This window comes from Gymnoscopelus microlampas (assembly GCF_963454915.1).
Source record: "Gymnoscopelus microlampas genome assembly, chromosome: 12".
NCBI classification, from domain to species: Eukaryota; Metazoa; Chordata; class Actinopteri; order Myctophiformes; family Myctophidae; genus Gymnoscopelus; species Gymnoscopelus microlampas.
Genome location: NC_139949.1, coordinates 47351998 through 47376509, shown reverse-complemented (window position 1 = coordinate 47376509; position 24512 = coordinate 47351998). Strand labels below are relative to the sequence as shown.

Below are 24512 nucleotides of genomic sequence, written 5' to 3'. Positions count from 1 at the left end.
GGGGGGGGGGGCAGTGGCCCAGTGTAGAGCAGTCGCTTGGGAAATGGAAAGTTCTTAGTTCCATCCCCGGCTCCCACTGAGTTAGTGTCGACGTGTCCTTGAGCAAGACATTGAACCCCTAAATGCCTCCGAGGAGCAGGTTGGTGCCTTGCATGGTTTCCTCTGCTGAATGTGTGTGTGAATGTAATGCACTGTGGATAGAAAGGCACATATACACCATTTACCATTTACCATTTAATTCATGCCAAACCAAAACCAAATCCCTGGACACATCCAGTCTGCACATGGCTCTGCCCCTCGCTCTCTCTCTCTCTCTCTCTCTCTCTCTCTCTCTCTCTCTCTGTCTGTCTGTCTGTCTGTCTGTCTGTCTGTCTGTCTGTCTGTCTGTCTGTCTGTCTGTCTGTCTGTCTCTCTCTCTCTCTCTCTCTCATATGTTTAGAATAAAAATGAATACCAGCCTCAAACATATTTGGGCATTATTGGCCCATGCTGTAAAAAATCCACAGAATTTGGGAAGATGGCTTTTAGTTTTTATGGTCTATAGTTAGTCCTGTTGGCATCAGTTCCACAAAGACATTAAACCGGAGCACTTAATCCCTTTGGGTGATTTTAAAAGTGTACTTCAGACAATAAAAACTGAGGTCTGTAGCTGTTTTATTTGTGTTTGTATCAAGGTGTAATACAGTATGTGTTTTTGCTTGTATTTCATTGTATTTCATTACTGTCGGGTGAAAATTAGAGTCCGAACCCGTCCCTACACCGACTAGACCGAACGTGTTTATCCTGTGTCCTGAGTTCTCTTTCCTGATTGGATAAAATTGGTATCCGACCTGAAAATGTAGCTGTAGAGACGGGGAGACCCCTGTTACTGAACGAACACTCTACAGTATACAGTACACAGTACAATGTGTACTATCAGAATATAGAGCTATTTAACACTTATTTTAATGAAACAATATCACTCCTACCTTTAACAAAATGTTGTAAATGGCTGAAAACCATGACCCAATTACCCCAAATCAAGTAATCAAGTAATCTACTCTACAGCCGGCATGACATCCCTTCAATTCAATCTCTTTTCAGTCTTAAAGCCTTCGGTTGCCTTTCTATCAAGCAAACCTTACTGAAAAAACAACGTGGCAGCTGAGAGTTCAGTCAGGACATGACTAGTGAGGTGGATGAAAGAGATACAGTTTCAATCAAAATGAAGAAGTGTTAGAAATCCCTGAAGCTCTTGGTAAGAGTTTGCATCATGAATAGAAATGAACTAATTATCAAAGATCATCTCCGTGTCTGCTGTGCGAATGTGCTGTGAAAAGGTTGATTTCCAAAAAAAAGTTAATTTCATGTCCTCAATTCCCACTCTTCTCTGTGGAAGTCTTATCTTTTTTCCTTTAGTAAGATTGAGCTTTATTATTACACTAGTTCTCAAACATTCTCAAAAAGATTATGTATTACACCGCAGAACCCATCTGAAAAGATTTTGTGCCAGGGACTCCAATAACGGAAGATTTCTGAACCTTTTTCAAAATGATTGAATGATCAATAGCTGATCTAACAGGCTCGAATGTCTACTCTGTGAATGTGTTGTGTGCTTGTACCGTTTGTAGATCAGCTATTTTTAAATAGCCGAAAAATGCAAGGGGGCAAGCGTTTAAAACAGTCCCTCGTTTTTCTGGGTATGCCCTGGCACCTCCTTTAGGACCCCTGGGGGTACCCGGACCCCACTTTGAGAACCAGGGCACTAGTACAGTGTCCTGAGAGGCCATACGGGCCTTTTGGAGTCATGTCTTTCTTTTTTTCCTTTTTCTTTTATTTCTTTATTCAAAGAGTTGTACAGAGTCTGTCAGTGACACTCTTTTTTTCTTTGTGTTTTTTTTTGTTGGCTAGGCAGAATGACCAAAAGCAATCAGTTTGACCACTAGTAGACCATCAGACCCTTGGAGTCGGTCCATCGGTATACAACACACAAAAGAAAGGGAGGGAAAAAAACGATATAAAATACACGCAAACACAGTATACATACACAAGTAAGACGCGCGAACGCTGTAAGCGAACGCAGCTCGAAAATATTGTATATTTACAGACTTTGTGTGTGTTTTGACTGTAGCTGCACTCTGGCACACTCTGTTGGCCGCACCCAGGCAGTGCACTGCACACAGACACACACACAAGCCGAGCAGACTTTCATAGTAAGCTCCACTTGGGCGGAGGCACGCCTTCGGCGCGCCTCCTTCCGCGTTCGCAATTAACCCATTCAATCCGGGAACGCATCTGTGTCATTCTAGATTTGAGTTATAACCATTATTTTATACTTCGGGCGTTTCAAAAATAGCAGATATACAAGCTCATATGAGCTAGTATATCTGCTAATTTAGAAAAATCTTGAACATTTTGTGCAAATCTTCGAATTTTTTTAAACAACATCTTCAACTCAAATCTTTGCTTCTGGAGGTCCCTGGAACCAAATATTTTACAAATGTTCGCTTAAAAAAATACATATTCAAAGATTTGCACAAAGTTTCAAGATTAAAAACAAAATAGCAGATCCATAGGCTCAGTGCCACGCTATGAGCTTGTATATCTGCTATTTTAGAATAGCAGATAGTAGATAGAAGTATAAAATAATGGTTAAAATGGTTAAAATCTAAAATGACTGATGCTCTTAATGGGTTAAATAGAAAACCTTGCTTCTCAAATGATTCATGGAACCAAATGGACCCTTACGGGTGTGTAACTCTGAGAGTGTACAAATGGAACCAAATGGACCCGTAAGGGTCCATTTGGTTCCATTTGTACACTCAGAGTTATGGGGGTCGTGGAAACCACTGTGCTAGACTAAATGGAACAGAGCCTTCATTAGTGTCATTGGTAACACCTGTGAAAGAAGTGATAATATGGCTGCTGTGCATAGAGCCTATTAGTCATCAACTAAAATGTCATGACCGTGACAGCCCTAAAGGTCAGATGAGCGGTTATGGATATGTCGTGAAGGACAGACATAGACTCCTGGATTGTTTGGGGGGGCTTTTCTGCCTTTTATTTTTTGATAGTACAATGTAGAGAGTGACAGGAAACGAGGAGAGAGATGGGGAGTGACACGCAGCAAAGGACGTCGGGCTCGGGAATCGAACTCGTGGCTCGCTGTCAGAGGCTGTATGTGGTATGCGTCTTCGGCCATCGGCGCCCCCGAGACTCCTGGATGTAGATGCTACATAGATGCTGTCTTCAGTTCAGGAGATGAGACCTGGAGGATATGTACCTACCGAGTTCACACAGGGATAAAGTGTATATTAGGTCAGGTCAAAGGGAGTGAGTGAGTGAGTGATAGTTTTTTCTGAGTTGCAATGTATCACAGCTCTGTTTACATATTTCTTTATTGTGCATACATTGTTATGCTTTGATTGTTTTGTTCCACCTTTGCTTTGGCAATGTAAACGTATGTTTCCTCATGACAAAATAGCCCCTTTGAATTGAACATTGAATTGAGTGAGTGAGTGAGAACAATGACAATGAGTGTCGTCATTGTCCTCCACAAGACAGACAACACAAGCAGCTGAGATCACAGAACCAAGAACAACAGACAGACACAGCTTTCCATACCTCCTTTTTCACTGCAAGGCAAGGTTTGATACACGTACTGTACGTGTGTGTGTGTGTGTGTGTGTGTGTGTGTGTGTGTGTGTGTGTGTGTGTGTGTGTGTGTGTGTGTGTGTGTGTGTGTGTGTGTGTGTGTGTGTGTGTGTGTGTGTGTGTGTGTGTGTGTGTGTGTGTGTGTGTGTGTGTGTGTGCGTGCGTGCGTGCGTGCGTGCGTGCGCGCGCGCGTGCGTGCATGACAGGCTCAAAGTGTTGCTCTCACACCAGCACACATGGAGGCTGTTTGTTACAAAGTGTTTATTGCTCTTATACCAACACACAGAGGCTGTTTGTTTCTACACGTGCACAAGACGTGCACACTATTTCTACACATGCACATGACGTGCACACTGTTTTCACACGTGCACATGACGTGCACACGACGTGCACACTGTTTCCACACATGCACATGATGACGTGCACACTGTTTGCACACGTGCACATGACGTGCACACTGTTTCTACACATGCTCATGACGTGCACACTGTTTCTACACATGCTCATGACGTGCACACTGTTTCTACACGTGCACATGACGTGCACACTGTTTCTACATGTGCACATGATGTGCACTGCAGTGAACTAATGTGAGAAGAACATATTTGTTCGCTAGGTGTTGTCTGTCCATCTGTCTCCCTGCTCTGTCTGTCTGTCCATCTGTCTCCCTGCTCTGCTGGGATGAGTTCTGTCAGTGAAATTGAGGTGAGGATCAGTCTGATGGTGTGGTCTCAGCATCGTTTGTTATCACAGGACAGCATCTCACTCTGTTTCTGCCACAAACTGCTTCATACAACTGTGTGTGTGTGTGTGCGTGTGTGTGTGTGTGTGTGTGTGTGTGTGTGTGTGTGTGTGTGTGTGTGTGTGTGTGTGTGTGTGTGTGTGTGTGTGTGTGTGTGTGTGTGTGTGGGGCGCAGGCTCAAATCACCAAATATATTTGCTTACAACAACGATAAAACCACCCCACCAACAATAATAATAGTATTGTCATGCTATATTATATTAATAATAATCGTTCCAGTCATGCGGAGAGAAACGTTTCCAGCAGCTACTATTGTGTTCATGTAAAACAGCTTCTTGTTATAGCAGTTCATTATAGTCTACTTCTGTGACATTTAAACACAAAAACAAGGTCAGAACAAAAACAGACTAAACTCATGTCATATGTATACCTCTCTGCAGACCTACTGCTCTCTCTCTCTCTCTCTCCGTCTCTTTCATTCCCTCTTTCTTCTCTCTCTCATTCGCTTGCGTGCTCTCTCCTCCCCCCCTCTCTCTCTCACCCCCTCCCCCTTTCTCTCTCATCCCTCCTCTCTCTCTCTCCATCTCTCCACCAGCTCCCTCAGATCAGCTGCAGTTGAAACATAGACGGAGAGCACGCTGTTCCCCGGTGCGCGTCACAGTTTGCGCACGCAGCATCTGTAGCCTATGAGCGGCGGATGGATCACTATAGCAGGCATTCAGTCTGACTCCATCATACATTACATGACATTATACTATCATCAGCACCAACGAACACACCGAGTAGAGCGATAGAGGCGCGCCATCGAGACCTTATTATTCCTTCCTATTCAAACCCCCCGTTGCTATTTTTTGCCTTTGGAATAACACTGTGTTTTTTTTATTCCACCATCATGCTGGAAGAAATTGAAGGTAGGAATTAAAAGACAGTTCTTTATTTAGCCTAAATTCGACTCTCAGTTGACGAATGATTTAGACAAATTTACACTCCGTTGTCTAGGCTACTAACCCCGTTATTGCTTGAAAATCAGTTCTTAATTGGCACTGGGTGAAAAAATGGGTTACAAAAAAATGGGTTACAAAAATCGTGGGATAAAAAAACATTATTTCTGGCAATGAGCTGAAGTTGTCCCCATAATGTTTATGACTGTTTTTATAGGCTACTGTGAGCCTCTGTGTTATTTGAAAATTGCTATGGATCTATGATTGTTTGCCAATAGTGCAAGCTTTATATGTTTTTTGAAAAAAAAAAAATATATATATATATATGTTTTGGACGCAAATGTTAATTGACAATGTGCTATTGTACGTTTTATTGTTGTGTTGCCTAACTCTAAGGGTATGTTGTTCATCAGTGATCTGGTTGGAATTTGATTAATCTGAGATTAGAGCCAATGTAATGACATCACCAGACATATCACCTACGGGCAAAAATAACTTAATTTTTAATATATCATGGCGAGTTGCTGCTGTGTGTGAATCGTATGATGTCATGGCTGGTTATTTTGTTTGTTTTGTGTGTGTGTGTGTGTGTGTGTGTGTGTGTGTGTGTGTGTGTGTGTCTGTGTGTCTGTGTGTCTGTGTGTGTCTGTGTCTGTGTGTGTGCGCGCTTATTGTCACTGTGCGTCTTGAATCATTTCGAAAGTTGCTTGATCTTGACAGACGGGAATAAAGCAATCTGACGTCCATAAGGTTATAATGTTTTATTGGTTTATGAATCTTTAGACTAACAGCCTATTAGGGCTACAAAGCCTATAGTGTCCCAAATTAACTGTTAACCTATAACCTAAACTATCTAGGTTGTTATTTGACAAAAGATTAATGTGGGAAAGATTCATCTTTTGTCAAATATTGCCTATAGGTAAAATATTACTGATCACCTTTACAACTAGGCTTCATTTATCCAACTCAATTGTGTTATAGGCTAAGAAAGAAAAACTAACTGTAGAACATGGAAGAGACATGTGTATTCTGGTGTTTACACTCGACCAAAGCTGCATTGATTCAGTGTCCAGTCATTTCATTGTCTTTCTGTCGATTGAATACAATGAAATATTGATTTCTGATTATATCACAGACAAGATGCTATTCTGCCTGCAAACACCTGCAATGCTGTTCACGTATTTTTTAAATAGCCTATAATAGCCTTTTATAGGATATCTTATTTATTTATTTATCCATTGTGGTCCTATGTTGGCTATTCAATTCATCAACATAGCATACAAAATGTACACAGTAATACATGTCATCAACGAATGCAAACGCTATATGTAGGGCCTACAAAAGAGATGGGAAGATGACATTTACCTCCCCTTGTGGTCTCCTAATAGATGTTTTTTTCAGGCCAGTTTTGAGTGAAAGCAGTGATTCACATCCTTTAATGGATGATGTCAGGGCATTCCACATTTTGGTGGCAGAGCAGTAGAATGAGAATGTTCCCACCTGCATGGTGTGTGCATGTCCTATGTCCGTGCCATCCAATCCAATCCACTTTATTTAAAGTGCACATTTAACCCATTAAGACCGGGAACGCATCTGTGTCATTTTAAGATTTTTTTCTTTGGCTATTCAAAAATAGCAGATATACAAGCTCATAGCGCGGCACAGAGTGCCGCACAGAGTGCCGCGCTATGAGCTTGTATAGCTGCTATTTTTGAAAAATCGTGAAAAAATATTTTTTACATAAAAAAAAAAAATACTGTTTGGATTTAGAATTTTACAATCGGCCTCTGGTCTTAATGGGTTAAAACAACAGTTTGAACCAAAGTGCTGTACACTCAGTAACAAAAAGAAATACTAAAATATACAAGAGCAAAAACAACACACAATAAACAGGGGAACATATAGACACAATGCCTGGTGGAAACAGCAACTCTCAGTCTGAATTTTCGAACGCCAAGGAGTACAAAGTGAGTTTTCAAACGTGATTTAAACACAGGCAGGGTTTGAGACGCTCTTAGCATGGGGTGGAAGCTCGTTCCACAGTTTGGGCGCCAAGGCGGAAAATGTCAGGGGCTCGCTCGCTCTCAACCTTTTTTCACCACTTAAACCCAGTTGTCCCTCAGGGCTCTACGCCAGTGTCTTTTTCTGTTTTCTGTTGTTTTGTCTACATTAAATGTGTTCGCTGGAAATAGCCGATCTACAACAACACGATGCGTTGTGAGCTTGTAGATCGGCTGTTTTTCCCGCAAGAGATTTCCCCTAGAATTCAGACGCGGCTGGGGGTTTAAATGGTTAATTTCAAGGACCCCCGAGTTTGATTATGCATTAAGCCACAGGTCAGAAGTCAGACCCTCCATTTGATTGATTTTTTGTTCAATCTCTGCATGGGGACCCCTTTAATCTACACTGTAAAATCCTCAGCTCTGCCATTTTGTACACTTGCAAAGTTACTGACCGTCTAGGGCCACTTAAAGGATATTTTTTTTGTTTTTGTCGCATTCCTAAGCCAATAATTTGATGACCGGCAGCGGTTCCGGTAGGAGACACAAAGAGTCTCCTGTGTCTCCTACCGGAACCGCTGCCTACCGGTCCACTGGTCATCAAATTATTGGCTTAGGAATGCGACAAAAACAAAAAATAATTCAATTTTTAATAATTCAAGTCTCTATCGGGTGACTTGAATTACTATCCCTTTAACACGGCAGCTTTGTTAAGTGGTCAGATGGGTGGACCGCGGATGCTGTCAGTATCTTCAAGTGGGGCCGGCCCTTGAGGAAGCACATTATGTTTGCATGCATAATTAATAAACTGTGTAATTAGTCACAGAACAGTCACCTCACTTAACGAGCCAATTAACTCTGTGGAGGTGAGCCAGGAGGTGGTCACCAGGCTACGATAAAAAAAAGCAAAGCTGCCATTAATATTCAGCAAAACCATGATGTTCTTGGGAGTGTAATTGTTGTACGGTAACGTCATTGTATAGATTGTGTAAGGTTGTTTTGCTGTGTGTGAGATGAGATGAAAGACACCAAAGATTTATCATTCTATGCTTAGTACACAGTGAAGTCGGTGTTCAAATGGAACCAAATGCACCCGTACACTCTTCTGTTGTTTTATTTAACCAGGAAATCCAGCTGAGATTAATGACCTTTTGTGAGGGAAACGTTATTAATACGACAGAGAGTTGAACGAAACCATTAAAAACATAATATAGAACATAGAGGTGTGTGCATAGTGGTGCTACATGGCTCCACTATGACCTTGAGCTGTGACCCCCACATCGCACTGTATATCGTTGCTGTCGGGCAGAAATTCTCCATGTTTTTTTGTAAATGAATGTCCTACGTCACCACTTTGTGTCACAAAAAAAGTAAAATACATTTAAAAAAATCACGTTTAAAAGAAAATAGCAGATCTATAAACTCATAGCGCTGCACTATTTAGCATTTTTTTAATTTGAATCCTGAAAAGTAACAGTTTGGGACACACAGTATGAGGTTTGCACCCGACAGCAAAGATATCAGAGACACATTAGGCTGTGTCCGACATCACTCACTCATTCTCTCACCCCAATTCCGTATATAGGAAGTTCTATGAACTGGACTATGTATAGTGAACTGAAACACACTTTTCGGTCACTACTCGGGTCTCTGTTAATGACAGCATTTGCCTCTGTGTAGTGGAGTAGAAGTAAAAGTACTGAAGATTGGAAATACTCCAGTAAAGTAAAAGATACCTCAAAATTGTACTTAAGGACGGTACTTGAGTACATGTACTTAGTTACTTTACACCACTGGTTTTCGCAGTGCATTTTGATATATGTTCGATGTAATTATCAAAGTTATCAAACAAAATAAAGCTCCATTCAGTTCAGAGACATGCTGTGGCCCAGTATGGGAGTTGGACGTCACTCGTTTCCAGTGAAGTCGAGTGTTCAAGCCAGCTGATGTCTAGTTCCTGTTTCCTTCTTTTTTTTCAAAATTATTAATTAATTATTTCCCGTTGCCTCCCAGGCTTTTGGCAGCTCATTTGAGACTGGCTCATGACACACACACTCTTGAACAACGAACACACACACACACACACACACACACACACACACACACACACACACACACACACACACACACACACACACACACACACACACACACACACACACACACACACACACAGGGTTGTGAAGTGCATGCTTCACTGACGTGGTGCAGTGTTGATTAATTAGAATGCTTTTGCGTAACAAGGTTATGTCGCTGTGTGTGTGTGTGTGTGTGTGCGCGTGCGCGTGCGCTCTGCTCACTGCGCACGGCAGAACCGCAGCTGTAAAAGTAGATCAATGTAATGTGTGGTCGACTCTGTGGTGTTGAACAGAGGAACTAGGGTGGAAGGAGGGACATCTTGGTGTGTGTTGTGGTTAAAACAAAATGTTTTTTTGTTAAAAGGTTAAAGCACTAGATTATGATAGTAATCATTGCTATAGAGTGTTTGTTCAGTAACAGGAGTTTCTACATGTCTCTCTCCAGCTCTTTAATAAACAGAAAATATTTTCAGGTAGGTAACAACATTTCAGCCAATCAGGAGAGAGTACCCATTTATCAGCGTCATTTTTATAGTGTGCCAGTTCCAATTGTGTCTGCTCATTTCTTTGTGTCATCACTTCCAATTTCACTTGTTTAATCTGTATCCTGACTGAGTTCTCTATCCATTCCTGATTGGATCAAATTGGTGTCCTTACCTGAAAATGCATTTTCTGTTTACTCATGTTACTGAACAAACACTGTATAGCAATGAGTACTATCAGAATATAGAGTTTTTTAACACTTGTTTTAACCAAAGAAAATCACTTACCCTACCTTTAACCACATGAAACCTAGCATCCCTATTGTGGGGGCGAACATTAAATGCTCACCAAAATTGTCAACAAATTGTGGTGCAAATAGCAGATCTACAGAAGCTTTGTCTGACTACTTTTGATACTTTTGTGTGACGAAAAAAAAACACAAAAAGTTAAAATATATAAGAGGTTTCTGCCCCACAGCAACGATATCAAACTCCTTGGTTTGATATGGTGAGAATCGCTGATAATGCCGCCGCTCACATCTGCTAACCCATTGGTTCTCAAAGTGAAACTGGGGGTCCTTGAAATTAAAATGGATGAGAATCACTGCTAGAGAGCAGTAAAAATCTTCTCTTATGGGGGTCCCTGGCTTATCTTTTCAAATGGGGGTCCGCGGGCTAATAAGTGTCAATTTGGGGGTCCTTGACATGAAAAAGTTTGAGAACCACTGTGCTAACCTACCAGGGAGGGACTGGGACTGAACTGAGTCGGGTCGTGCGTTACATGGGGATAAATTTCTGAAACAGCCATGGTGGTGAATTCAGCTTTTGGCTAAAAAAAACTGCAGTGATGAGCGTTTCAAAGCCTTTCTCCTCAGTCTCTCTCGCTCATGTTTCTTATCTTTGTCCCGGCCGCCTTCCTCTCGCCTCCCTCCTCCTCCTCCTCCTCCTCTTCCTCATTCATGTGGAGATGGATGAACGCCGAGGGCGGGCCAACGTGTGGGCTTCTGCCAGACACGACCGACACAGCCAAAATAGCGTTGTATCTCCAATTCTCTGTATTTCATTACAAAAAAAAGAAGTTATGCGTCATACAAGAGTATCGCTACAAAGGTGCTGAAAATAGCTGATCTACAAGCTCACAACGCATCACCTCGCATTTTCTTTTATGTTTTTAAAGTTAGAATAAAAAGGGAACAGTTTTGGACATACAAGGTTTCCAACCAACAGCAACGATATATACTTTATCAGTGGTGGAAAGTAACTAAGTACGTTTACTCAAGTACTGTACTTAAGTACAATTTTGAGATTTGTACTTTACTTGAGTATTTCCAATTTCCAATACTTTTACTTCTACTCCACTACATCTCAGAGAGAAATATTGTACTTTTACTCCACTACATTTATTTGAAAACTTTAGTTACTAGTTACTTTTCAGATGTAAGTTATGATATTATGAAACATACATTAACCACTTTAACCCTATTTTATAAATAGGCTATTTGAAAATGGCCGATCTACAAGCTCTGCTATTTTCAAACATTTTAGTACTTTTACTTTTGGTACTTTAAGTACATTTGGATACCAATACTTTTGTACTTTTACTTAAGTAAAGTTTTAATTCCGGACTTTTACTTGTAACGGAGTACACTCAAGTAAAACATTTGAGTACTTTTTCCACCACTGCTAACACCTCTCTCTCTTTCTCTCTCTCTGTAGTGAATGGGACAGCTGTCAGTCAGACATCCACCCCTCATTCGGGGAAGTCACCCAGCCCCTCTCCAATCAGCCCGGAGAGCCTCAGTCGACGCAAGGTAAGACATAGTTATTTATGTCCACATAAACAGAGGTGTACCAGGAATGCCTTGTACCAAGGACATAAGCACTGCCAGTGCTGTCAGACAATAAGAAAACGGCCGGTTACAAAATGCCTAGACGGCAGAGCATTGTTACTACAGAACACAGTTGACATACTTGTCAGACGCAGATAACAATCATGCAGTGGTGGAAAAAGTACTCAAATATTTTACTTAAGTAAAAGTACCAATACTGCACTGTAGAAGTACTCTGTTACAAGTAAAAGTCCGGAATTCTGAATTACTTGAGTAAAAGTACAGAAGTATTGGCATCAAAATGTACTTAAAGTACCAAAAGTAAAAGTACAAAAATGTTTGAAAATAGCCGATCTACAAGCTCACAACGCGTCGCGATGCGACGCGTTGTGAGCTTGTAGATCTGCTATTTTCAAATAGCCTAGGTATAGACTAGGGCTAAAGTGGTTAATGTATGTTTCGTAATATCATAATTGATATCTGAAAAGTAACTAGAAACTAAAGTTTTCAAGTAATTGTAGTGGAGTAAAAGTACAATATTTCCCTCTGAGATGTAGTGGAGTAGAAGTAAAAGTATTGGAAATTGGAAATACTCAAGTAAAGTACAAATACCTCAAAATTGTACTTAAGTACAGTACTTAAGTAAATGTACTTAGTTACTTTCCACCACTGCAATCATGGATAAAGGAAACAACGCCTCCTCCATATTGAGCGGCTTCCTACAGTATGTGCAGTACCTTGCTAATTGCTTGGCCCTCCTTTTGAAGGCCCCTCACAACCAACATGTGCACGAGCCCTGGGTTACCAAAGATAAATAAAAGTTTGTCTGTAATTTGTAGCCTAGCTAGTGAGGCTTCCTCTAAGCTGTGCGCGCGCACACACACACACACACACACACACACACACACACACACACACACACACACACACACACACACACACACTCGCAGCCCACACAACATTGTGTAACAAAAACCTTCTATGTTCTCAGGAAATGGACAAGCCAGTGACTGAGCATAGGCTGATCGCATCTTAAAGCCCCCCCCCCCCGCCCCCCCCCCCACCCTAGAACAATATGGAGAAACTGCAAATTCCATCATCCTTTAGTGTCTCAGAAGGGGGAGGGGTCTGACCTCTGACCTGACCTGACACACCGCTTCTCCGGGGGGTTCTGGAAATGGCAGGCTCATGTTAGGATCCTCAAATGGCACCCAAATTTGTACCTGTTTTTTTTTTGTTTTGTTTAGTTTTTTAGACTTTGTGAATATTTTGGTTATTTTACCCTTTCACTCTTAATGCTCTAACAGAGTTCTCTGCACTATAATACCTTGAGTGTTAATTTAACTCGCGTCCGTATGGTTCCATTTGTACACACTCAAAAATGCATGCTTTGAGCGCCGAGTGTCGAGTGACTTGTCGCACTACGCTTCTCACGATGTTGTGAATTTTGAGCATTCGTACTGACTGGCCGACAACAAACAAGAAAGTGAACATGGTCTCGTGCATCTCCGTGTTGATAACTGAGCTTTCTTTGTCCTCCTAATCAATCAGAGTGTGTGACGCTTTATGAAGGGTCCGTGACCGTACATTTTTACACGCAACACCCTCATTTTCAACACGACACATATTGGTCGTTCACTATCGTCGTGCGACACAACATTCGACATGCAAAGCATACATTGGGACCGTTAACAGGTGCATTTGGTTGCTTATGTACACTCTCAGAGTTAAACTAACACTCAAGATTTCACAGTGTAGCTGCCGTCGGTAGCGAGGCAGCGGGTGATGATGTCATCATTAGGCGACATAATGAAACACGGTGGTGTATCTTCCTCCAGTCAGTCAGCATTGGCTCTCATGTTGACTTTAAATAGAAGATAGTTCTTCAAAATCTATCTTGCTATCTTGTCAAAACTGTACACACAAAAACAAGTTTACATTACCTTCGAAACAACAGCATTTGATACAATTTATTGGCATAGAATCCTTCTTTTTTGTTTTTACTTGTTATTAATTCACAGTAATACAGTAACAATTTGAAAATGTATTTTATATTATAATATCGATAAATTACATTAATAATCGGATGATCTGATCAGTGATTATTAATTGAAAAGCAGCCTGACAGAGGGTCATCATGTTGTGTGTTTTACCCCAATTCCACCGTTTTGTTTCTATGTTTTTTTTTTTTGTTGTTTGTTTGATCAAACGGGACAGGCGAGAATGAGGTCCCACGGTGCAGTTTTCATCTCAAATTAGTATTTCTCCTTTTATTGAAGTCAGGAAGTCCCATGGAAATGATAAGATGTGAGGTGTGTTTTTACCATTGGTTTTACATGATGGGAGATCTGGAGAGCAGATACACTGTAATGTTGTTCACTGTAGTAATCAGTGGTTCTCAACTTGTGGGTCGGGACCCCTAGGGGGTTCCCCACATGATTTTTGGGGAGGGGGTCCCCAGATGACAGTGAAGTGACAATTTAAGGACTTTTACGACCTTTTTAATACCTCAACAAAAAAGAAAAAACAAGAAAGAAGAAAAAAAGGCCATTACTGCAGCAAAAGTAATCAACAAACTATACTACAAAAACTGCCAGGGTGTTGGGTCCCCAGTTCAAATATGATTATTTTGGGGGGGTCCCCAGTTCAAATATGATTCTTTTGGGGGGTCACGGCCTGAAAAGGTTGAGAACCACTGCTGTAGAGATGATTAACACCCACTGCACTCAGGTTGTCCAAGAAGGAGCATGCAACTCAAACATGACAATATAGAGATGGTGTGTGTGTGTGTGTGTGTGTGTGTGTGTGTGTGTGTGTGTGTGTGTGTGTGTGTGTGTGTGTGTGTGTGTGTGTGTGTGTGTGTGTGTGTGTGTGTGTGTGTGTGTGTGTGTGTGTGTGTGTGTGTGTGTGTGCGCGCGCCTCATTAGAATGTATCACCTGCCCAGGCAATTGGATGTTAATAGCGACAGTGCTGGGTGCTCGCTTCCTCTGTTACTGCCTCTGAATAAATTTCAGTCCAATTTAAATGTCAATTGTCCCCACAAGTATAGTCGAAATTGAGATATAAACATTGTGAGGACTATTTTCCTGGTCTTCACAAGAGAAATGGATGTTTTGTTAAGGTTTTTAGAGTTAGGTTTTACATTCAGGTTAGAATTTGGCATTTGGAGGTTAGGGTTGACCCTATATGGTTGACCGGAGTCCCTCAGGGCTCTATACTAGTGTATTTTCAGTTTTCTGTTATTGTGGGGAAGGCTTTCGCCGAAAATAGGCAGCCGATCGACAAGCTGCGAGTTGCAAGCTTGTCGATTTGGCTATTTTCAGCAAAAGCTTAGTTATACAACACTGGCGTGCAACTAAGTGTAACTCAGTGTTAAAAATGTCCACCCCCCCCCAAAAAAAGCCCTCACAAATATAGTAACATCAGCGTGTGCGTGCGTGCGTGTGTGTGTGTGTGTGTGTGTGTTTGTGCTTTTGTGCGTGCATGCGTTCGTGAGATGAAAGCACTGCTGGTATTAATCCAGTCGTTGGCAGTAATGACGGTTAGCCCGTCAGATCAACCTCAATCCTAACGAGACATTCTCACAGCGGCTCTTTAAGTTGTTGATGCTCTAAGCCGGCTTCTGCTTTGCCTGGCACGTACACACACACACACACACACACACACACACACACACACACACACACACACACACACACACACACACACAGTATATCGTTGTTGTCGGGCAGAAGCCTCTTATCTCCATATTTTACGCTTTTGTGTTTTTTCGTAAATTAACACCCTACTTGATCATACTACTGTGTCACACAAAAGCATCAAAAGTAGCAGAGCCGTAAGCTCGAAACGTGGCGAGCTTGTACATTTACTTTTGCCATTTTTTTTTTATCCTAAAAAGGAACTTTTTGGGACGTATGAGGTTTCCTCCCGACAGAGACGATGTGAACATACACTGACACACTTAAAGTACAAAGCCTCTCGTGCACAGACCAGTTAATCAAACATGTCAGGCTTTCGAAAACCTTTTCACACTTCATATGAAAGCTTTTCGCCTGCGGTATTCGGGTGTTATACAAGGTCACATTAGTCATACCAAAACCACCGAAAATACATTCATAGTGGGGCGGAAAAATATTTTCAGTATCCAAAGTATTATTTTCAAAGATTTCTGTATATATTCGTATTTATTTAATTGTCTGTATTGGACATTTTGTGTTAGTTTTAACAAATAAAAGGCCAGATAGTTTGATGCGATAAAGAAATGGCTGTAGAGGCTATTGGGATATCATGTGCATCTGTGCACTGGCTTATGAGAGTGTGAGTGTGTGTGCTTGCTCGTGCGTGCGTGTGCGACTGTGCGGCGCACGCACATGCATAGTGTGTGTGTGTGTGTGTGTGTGTGTGTGTGTGTGTGTGTGTGTGTGTGTGTGTGTGTGTGTGTGTGTGTGTGTGTGTGTGTGTGTGTGTGTGTGTGTGTGTGTGTGTGTGTGTGTGTGTGTGTGTGTGTGTGTGTGTGTGTGTGTGTGTGTGCAGGCAGCCGCAATAGAATCATCTATTTGCTTAGTAATAGTGTCTCCTTCGGTCTCATGTCACTGTGGCTCTATAGCAGGCAGAATGAATGGATATATCGAGGAGCCCGATCCCCCAGGCTTCCCGGGCGAATACAGAGCAGAGCCTCTCCTGCACCGATGTGATAGGGTGGTTCAGGCAGGGTCAGATCAGCTCGGGTCACAGCTCTCTTACAGGGTGGTGCGATTGCCATCGCTCCCCCGTGCAGTTCAGGGACCGGGGAGCTGCGTTGCCAGATCTTGCCGTGTTGCAAAAAGAAATGCATGCGGTCAGGGCTACGAAAACAAGCCCAGAAAAAGCGACCAGGCGACCATTAGCATGCCCACACACAGACACACACACACACACACACACACAGCTATTTGAAAATTGCCGGTCTACAAGCTGTGTGAGCTTGTAGACCTGTTTTTTTTTAATCTAGAAAATGTTTTGAAAAAGGTGGAATGTTTTTTTAACACACATTTTAAACACACACATCTTGTATGGCGGTCCATGGCACAAAATACTTTCAGATGGGGAGTTGTGGGGGTCCGTGGACATTTACATATTCATTTGGAGGTCCTTGACATGAAAATGTTTGAGAACCACTGATATACAACATGAGGAAGCCAGCCCAAATCAGCAACTACACTTACTGTAAGAAGCAAATAAGTCTCCAAAAAAACTTGCAACTACCAATATTTACAAGCAAATGTACTGATAAAACAAGCCCAAAGTGGCTTATAATAATGCAGACTTGGCAACACTGCTGTGGAGTCTTCACATCCCTCTGTACTGTAATGTGGAACTGGGTCACGCTTTGAGAAGGTGGCTCATTTGAATGTGCAAAGGGAAAGAGGCAGAGAGACATGCACAGCACTCCCCTCCCTCTCTCTCTCTGAATGAATGTAGAGCAGTAAATGCGTAGTCTGGAATCCAGACTGATTCACTTCATTCGGCAGATTTATTTTTCTCACTTGTGAGTGGCGAGGAGTGTAGCAAATCAGTCTGGATTCCGGGCTAGTAAATGCAGGCCGTTAGATTCAAGATGAGACTTCTTCTGAACAGAAAGAGATTTTAAAGGACGACTTCACCCACGATGACTTCATCATTAGGCATTTATTTACATTTTTATTAACGCGTTTCTATTAGCTTGGTTTCGATGATGTCACTGGTGGTAGGCGGGTTTCTGAACTGTCCACAGCCCTCCTCTGAGACACAATTTTTTTTACCATATTACAATGAGCATTAGTGAGGACCAATTATATGATGATCGGTTGAAAATGGCTGAAGTCGTCCTTTAAGCATTTAAACCCCACTTAGTCACGTACACTGGTCAAGCCGGGGGGGGGGGGGGGGGGTGCGGGGGTGAACCGGTGACCATATGATTACCAGACAGACGGCCTTTCCTGCTAAGCTATACGGCCGCTTCTGAGAAGAGTTACCAATGGATAAAGTAACACTGATGCATTTGACTGTTTGAGCTCTCGTTGACGAGCTCTGTCGTACGATTTGAGGAGAGCTCGCTGCTGCAGAAAGTTAAACTCAAACTTCCTTTAAGCTATTGAATTTAAGGGAGCGTGCTTCTCCTCCGGCTGTTAGATGTGACTCGTGGCTTTGAGGTTTTCGGTGTGTATACACATTTGTGTGTGTGTGTGTGTGTGTGTGTGTGTGTGTGTGTGTGTGTATGTGTGTGCGCGTGTGCCGTGCGCGCACTTAAGCTTGCAGTTTAGTTACTGCATGGCAGCCCCGCGACAGCTGAGGGGTGGGAAGAAGCCACATGTCCCACATTATCTCCCCTCGCCACACTCCTCCAGGCTTTACACTACAGGCTGTATTTCACTGTCATTCCACCCCCCCACCCCCCACCCCCACCCCCTATGTGTTCTTCTATCTTTCCTTCTCAGTGATTCTCCTCTCTCCCCTCCCTTCCTTCCTCTGTTTAATGTGCTGCCCTCTCGCTCAATCTCCCTCCCCGCCTCGCTGGATGGATCCTCCCCTGCTGCCTAATCTATCGCTGCAGTCGAGCAGAAACCTTGTATCTCATTGTCCATATTTCAACTTTTCGAGTTTTTTTTTCTTCTGTAAATGAATGCCCTATACTTTGTCATGCTATACAGTGTCAAACAAAAGCAGCAAAATTAGCCGATTAACAAACAAGTTCACAACATGTATCGTCACTCAGATCTGCTATTTTCGCTCTTTCCAAACAATTTTGAAAGTGAAAGTGGTACCCATTAGGTTGAAAAAAAAAGGTTGTTTTTTTTGCCTCTGGGGGCACCACCTCCTTTTTTTGGTGTAGAAACAGGAAGTCGGTTTGGCTCCTCCCCTTTCTCAGTCCACTTCCTCATGGGTGCTTCTGTGTTTATTCCTACTTAGAACAACACTACATGTTTAGGGCAGTGGCGGTGCTGTGTTAATAGAATCTGTCTTGAGAGATTACGTTGGATCCAATAATGATGATAATTTCCTGAAAAGTAACAGTTTGTGACATACAAGGTTTCCACCCGACAGCCTCGCTATATAGAAGGTTATTAAGCTTGGCTGGAAGGATTTAGCCTTGCGTCTGCGCTCCTATAGAGGAGTGGTATATAAGCTTCTTTTGGAAAGTAGTTTCAGACCTTGATGCTCACTCACTACAACTGCTGTTGTTTGTTTTCGTTTTTTTTTTTTATCTCGTTCCCTGATTCTTTTTTCGTGATGCTTTGTGCTGCTTCTGCACCTTCTGGAGTAGACATGCACAAAACCAGGCGTGCACACGCATGCACGCACGCACAGACACAAACAGAAGTACTGGAATCAGTCACACAGCGTCCGTAATGTATCACTTGGTTTTGTTGCCTTGCAAAATGCAAATTACACAGTAGTGTGTGTAACACACACACACACACACACACACACACACACACACACACACACACACACACACACACACACACACACACACACACACACACACACACACACACACACACACACAAAAGCAACAAGCACACACACACACAAAGACAATTGAAAATAGGACAGCAGATTGTGGAGAGTAAAGAATGCTGTTTTCTAGTACACAGCGTCTGGCTGCAGTTGTATTCTATTTTTTCTCTAAATGTGTCTGTTTGAAATGGAACAGAAATATAAATGTGAACAAAACAGCCACAGAAATGCTTCCAACGCTCCGTTGTGATCCGGTCCAGTGGTTCTCAATGTCGGGGTCCCTGGAACACCCACGGGGTCTAAAAAATCTGACCCTTTACGGGTTCCATTTGATTCCATTTGTACACATGGATTAAAAGGATCCCTGGCTAGTAAGTCGCATATATGCCTTAATACATTATAATTGGCTTATATAATTAAAATGTTAAATTAATAACACCTTACATATTTTATTTAGTTTAGAAATAGTTCATATTTTACTCAAGGGGGGCAATGCCCGTCGCAAGTTGATGATGTCATTTGTCCATGTGTGGTCCAGCCCTATGGAATGCATGGAATGCATGTGCAAATAAAAAACAGCTTAATACTTACTTAATATGAGCATCAAAACAATATTTGAAATATCATTTGCACATGTATTCCATACAGTCCATATAGGACTGAACCACACCATGGACAAATTACATCATCAACTTGCGACAGGGCGTTGTCCCTCTTGAGTAGTTATTTTTGTTATAGAGGGCAATTATAATGTATTAAGGCAAATAAGGCTTATTAGGCAGGGATCCAGTCGCCACGACTGATTTCAGTCATTTGGATCCCATAGAAGCCAGCCCAGCATGCCTTCCATGGCAGCATGTCCCGCAGCGAAAATAGGCTGTCGACTTCAAGCTTATATCCGTAGCCTAATGCACATCAAAGTGGCTCCTTTTGAATTGAGATTCACTGATCTAGTGCAAACGTAGACGCGTCACGTCACCTCACGGGGAGCGGGACTCACATTAAGGTCACTTTGAGACACTTCTCCCAGCCCACTGAAGTAGGTCACCGTCACCATGCAGGCCATCCATCACAGCGGGGCGAGGGGGGGCCTTTCCTCCCACACGTTAGATATATACGCTCAGCTACTCAGCTAGCCTCATGGAACGACCAGCGCTTATAACCACTTTAGCCCTATTATTGTATAGTCCTGTCTAATGGCTATGTCAGAAATTAAGCTGATCTGCGATTTTCTGAGCTGTTCGTGAAGATTTAACACACACACACACACACACACACACACACACACACACACACACACACACACACACACACACACACACACACACACACACACACACACACGTAGATCTACACATCAAGTGTGCATGCGCACACACGTAACATGACACAGATGATAGATAGGATCTACACAGTATATGATCAATATCATAAATCATCTCTTGACATGTTTTTTGTAAAAATAAATGCCCCTACTTGATCACACTTCAGCGTCACACAAAAGCATAAAAAGTAGCAGATAGACTACGAGCTTGTAGATCTGCTACTTTTAGATGCTTTTGAATTTGAATCCTGAAAAGTAAGTTTTCCACCGGACAGAGACGATATATAGTATAAAAATCATATCAAATCCTAATAATTCCCTTTTTCGTCTACTTCAAAAACTATACACATAAGTGTTTGTGAATGGGTTAATAGAAGTACATGATCTCATACTGTACTGTACATGCAGTACAGTAGTGCTGCACAGTGACCCAGTTTCTGTCACACACTTCAAGAGAAGCCTAAAAGGCTGATCTATATCCATTATTATGTGTAGCCTCCCCCCTCCATACACACACGCACGCACGCACGCGCGCACACACACACACACACACACACACACACACACACACACACACACACACACACACACACACACACACACACACACACACACACACACACACACACACGCACAAGCACACACACACCCGATAGGCAAAATATACACTTAATGTAACACCGTTCCCAATCAGAAACACAAATAAACAGACCTGTACCTGCAGTACCCACACATAATCCCATTTGACATTTTTCTGTGAGGAGAGGTGGATTGAATGCACAGACAAGACCCCTGGTATTCACGGGGCTGATCTGTCGTGTGTGGGTGGGTGGGTGGGTGGGCGGGCGGGCGGGCGGGCGGGTGTGTGTCTGTGTGTGTGTGTGTGTGTGTGTGTGTGTGTGTGTGTGTGTGTGTGTGTGTGAGAAAACACAGTTCAAAGAGGAGATTGTGTGCACATCTTGTACCTGTATTCAGGCCATCAAGGCAAGAATCAGAGAGAAGATAAAGCATCCACACACATGGTTCTAAAGCTTCCAAACTATTGTATTAATGGCGCAACGTTTTAACCTTAATAGGTCTTCATGAGAGGCAAATGTGATATGATATTTGCGCCATCAATAAAATAGTTTGGGAGCTTTTAAAAACCAGTGTGTAGATGTTTTACCTTCTCTCTGTGAGAAAACACAAGGCAGTCAAACCTGAGTTATTATGTAGTTGTACAGTACGCCTGTGCTTTTATGCCCTTGTACTGTAGACCCGGCGGATCTACAGTACAAGCTCACGGCGTGTGAGCTTGTAGATCTTCAATTATTTAAAAGTATAAATCAAGTATAACACACCAACGTGTGTGTGTGTGTGTGTGTGTGTGTGTGTGTGTGCGTGCGTGCGTGCGTGCGTGCGTGTGTGTGTGTGTGTGTGTGTGTGTGTGTGTGTGTGTGTGTGTGTGTGTGTGTGTGTGTGTGTGTGTGTGTGCGTGTGCACGAGAGAGAGAGACAGTGTGAGAGTGAGAGTAAGAACCATGTACAAGCCTCATTATCCTTGGTTGTACGCCAATAGCTGATAATGGCAGATCTACAAGCTTACAACGCATTGCGCTCCGATGCGTTGTAAGCTTGTAGATCAGCTATTTTCAGCGTGCAACACAATGCACAATGAAGTATAAATTAGGCGATCTACAAGCCCGCGCTGCGAGGCGTTGTGGGCTTGTAGATCTGCTATTTTTGGCTAAAGTTCTCCTGAGAAAAGGGATGCTAGGTTTCGAGTGGTTATGGTAAAAAGAAAAATCATAATCACATAAAGATTTGGCGGACCCCCTGTAGTAACTCTAAGGACCCCCTAGGGGTCCCGGACCCCCTGTTGAAGACCCCTGCTGTAAACTGAAAAAACAACAACTTTTTTTCCTTTTTTTCAAAAGGGCACTTCTGGTCAAGAGGGCAAAGGGCAGGTGCTCTAGCACCACCTAGAGTCTATCTGTGCACGTCCCTGAGAGTAGGGATAAGTATACCTGTTTGGGTACACGAGTTACCAGTGTTCCATTCAGAGTGCATTCCACTTGATTTCAACAGAGGAATTGCACATTAATGTGCAAAACAATAGAAAGATTGATCAACTATTAATAAGTGTCACGTCCATGGTCTGTTGAATTGCATGCTCCTCTTGTTCATTCTGTAATTTATGTTGGGTGATTCATAACATAAATGTGTGTGTGTGTGTGTGTGTGTGTGTGTGTGTGTGTGTGTGTGTGTGTGTGTGTGTGTGCGTGTGCGTGCGCGTGTATGTATGAAAGTGAGAGAGAACAAAAAATTGTGTGTGAATATTGTTTTCATTCATTTCATTCATGTTGTATGAAGCATGTATTATTTTGTCATTCCGAATGTAAATTCCTCTCATTCCCTTGTTGTGTTGTTTATGTCAGTGAAATGGTTGTGCAGGTTGGTTTTTGCTTGCTGTTAACACCAGCCAATAAGCATGGCAGCGGTACACAGGAACAAACTGGCCTTGCCAGTGCGATCTCATTACTAAGAACTCTGCCATGCCAAATGAAACAATAACCAATAACCCTGCAAATGTGAAAACACGCCGCATATCGACCCGCCGCTAACCGATGCGTCGCATGTGCCGCGTGCATGCACATTCATGGTTCATCATTTTTACTTTTTTTTTATATCATCCAGGTATTTTGAGGATGCGTGTTTCAGTTATTTTTAATTCTCCCAAACCACCACCAAAATACAAAATATGATGTATTATAGGTTACATAAGATATGGTGTTCCTGTGTGATGCTGCCTCCTCTTCTAGGCTTGTTTTCTTTGTTTTGTTTTGTTTTGTTTTGTTTTTGTTGTCTTGCTGAATGTACCATCGTGTTGGAAGATGTCATCATTAAATTCACTGTCATTCATATTCATTCTTTTTGTGTGTACTTTTTTTAACGTTATTGTTCATTCAGTGTTTTCAGTGTGTGTTTATTGAAACTCATGGAACCTCTTCTCCTGTGTGTGTGCGTGCGTGCGTGCGTGCGTGTGTGTGTGTTGTATTTCTATACTTGTGAGGTCCAAGTGTCTCCACAAGTGTAGTGGAATATGAGAAACAGAAATTGTGATCCTCACAAGATTAATGGGAGTTAGGCTTCCAGTTATAGGAATAAATTCATGCTGGGGTTAGGATTATACTATTATTTACATGTCAGATTTAGGTTGTAGTAACATGATTGAGTTATACTCAAAAATGTTGAAAATGGCATGAAATTGCTGTCCTCACAAGTATAGTAACACCAACTTTTGATTGATTGATTGATCGATCGATCGAAAGTACAGTTGAATACAAATACAATGCTAATAGGATTTAACCAGAGAAAGCACTATGGCTTGTGTCCATTGGGGGTCCTGTGTATTCAATTCCTTATGTCAGTGGTTCTCAAACTATTTCATGTCAAGGACCCCCAAATTGACACTTATTAGCCAGCGGACCCCCATTTGAAAAGATAAGCCAGGGACCCCCATAAGAAGATTTTTACGGCTCTCTAGCAGTGATTCTCAACCATTTTCATTTCAAGGACCCCCTGTTTGACATGCATTAGGGCTACGGACCCCCATTTAATGGCATTTCTATTCCTGGGACCCCAATTTATATTGTAAAATCAATCTTAATTTAACTCTGAGAGTGTACAAATGGAACCAAATGGACCCGTTAGGGTCCATTTGGTTCCATTTGTACACTCTCAGAGTTACAGACCCATAAGGGTCCATTTGGTTTTTATCCATCATTTAGCTGGGTACCCCCTGGAACCCCCTCAAGTACCCCTGGGGGTCCCCGGACCCCACTTTGAGAACCAATGCCTTATGTGGTGTTCATGGTTTGTACATGAAACCAGATTTTGAACAAGTGACTATTACTGTCCACAAAACAAAACGGGAAACATTGCTATTAGACAAGAACTGAAGGGTGAGCGCCACTTCAACGTTATTATGTAAGCATAATGCTTGTCTGACTCACTAGACTCAT

At 42.3% G+C, this 24512-nt stretch overlaps 1 protein-coding gene across 2 annotated transcripts in view; it reads left to right on the top strand.

Annotated features, from left to right (window-relative positions):
- dclk1a (doublecortin-like kinase 1a) overlaps positions 1–24512 on the top strand; it is a gene marked incomplete at both ends in the record, with an annotated part of 117484 nt that overhangs the window by 66096 nt on the left and 26876 nt on the right. For both annotated transcript variants that reach the window (XM_084074822.1, XM_084074821.1), the window contains one exon: positions 11593–11687. In XM_084074822.1, the coding sequence (XP_083930948.1) occupies positions 11593–11687 (95 nt within the window). The remainder of the gene's footprint in view (positions 1–11592; positions 11688–24512) is intronic.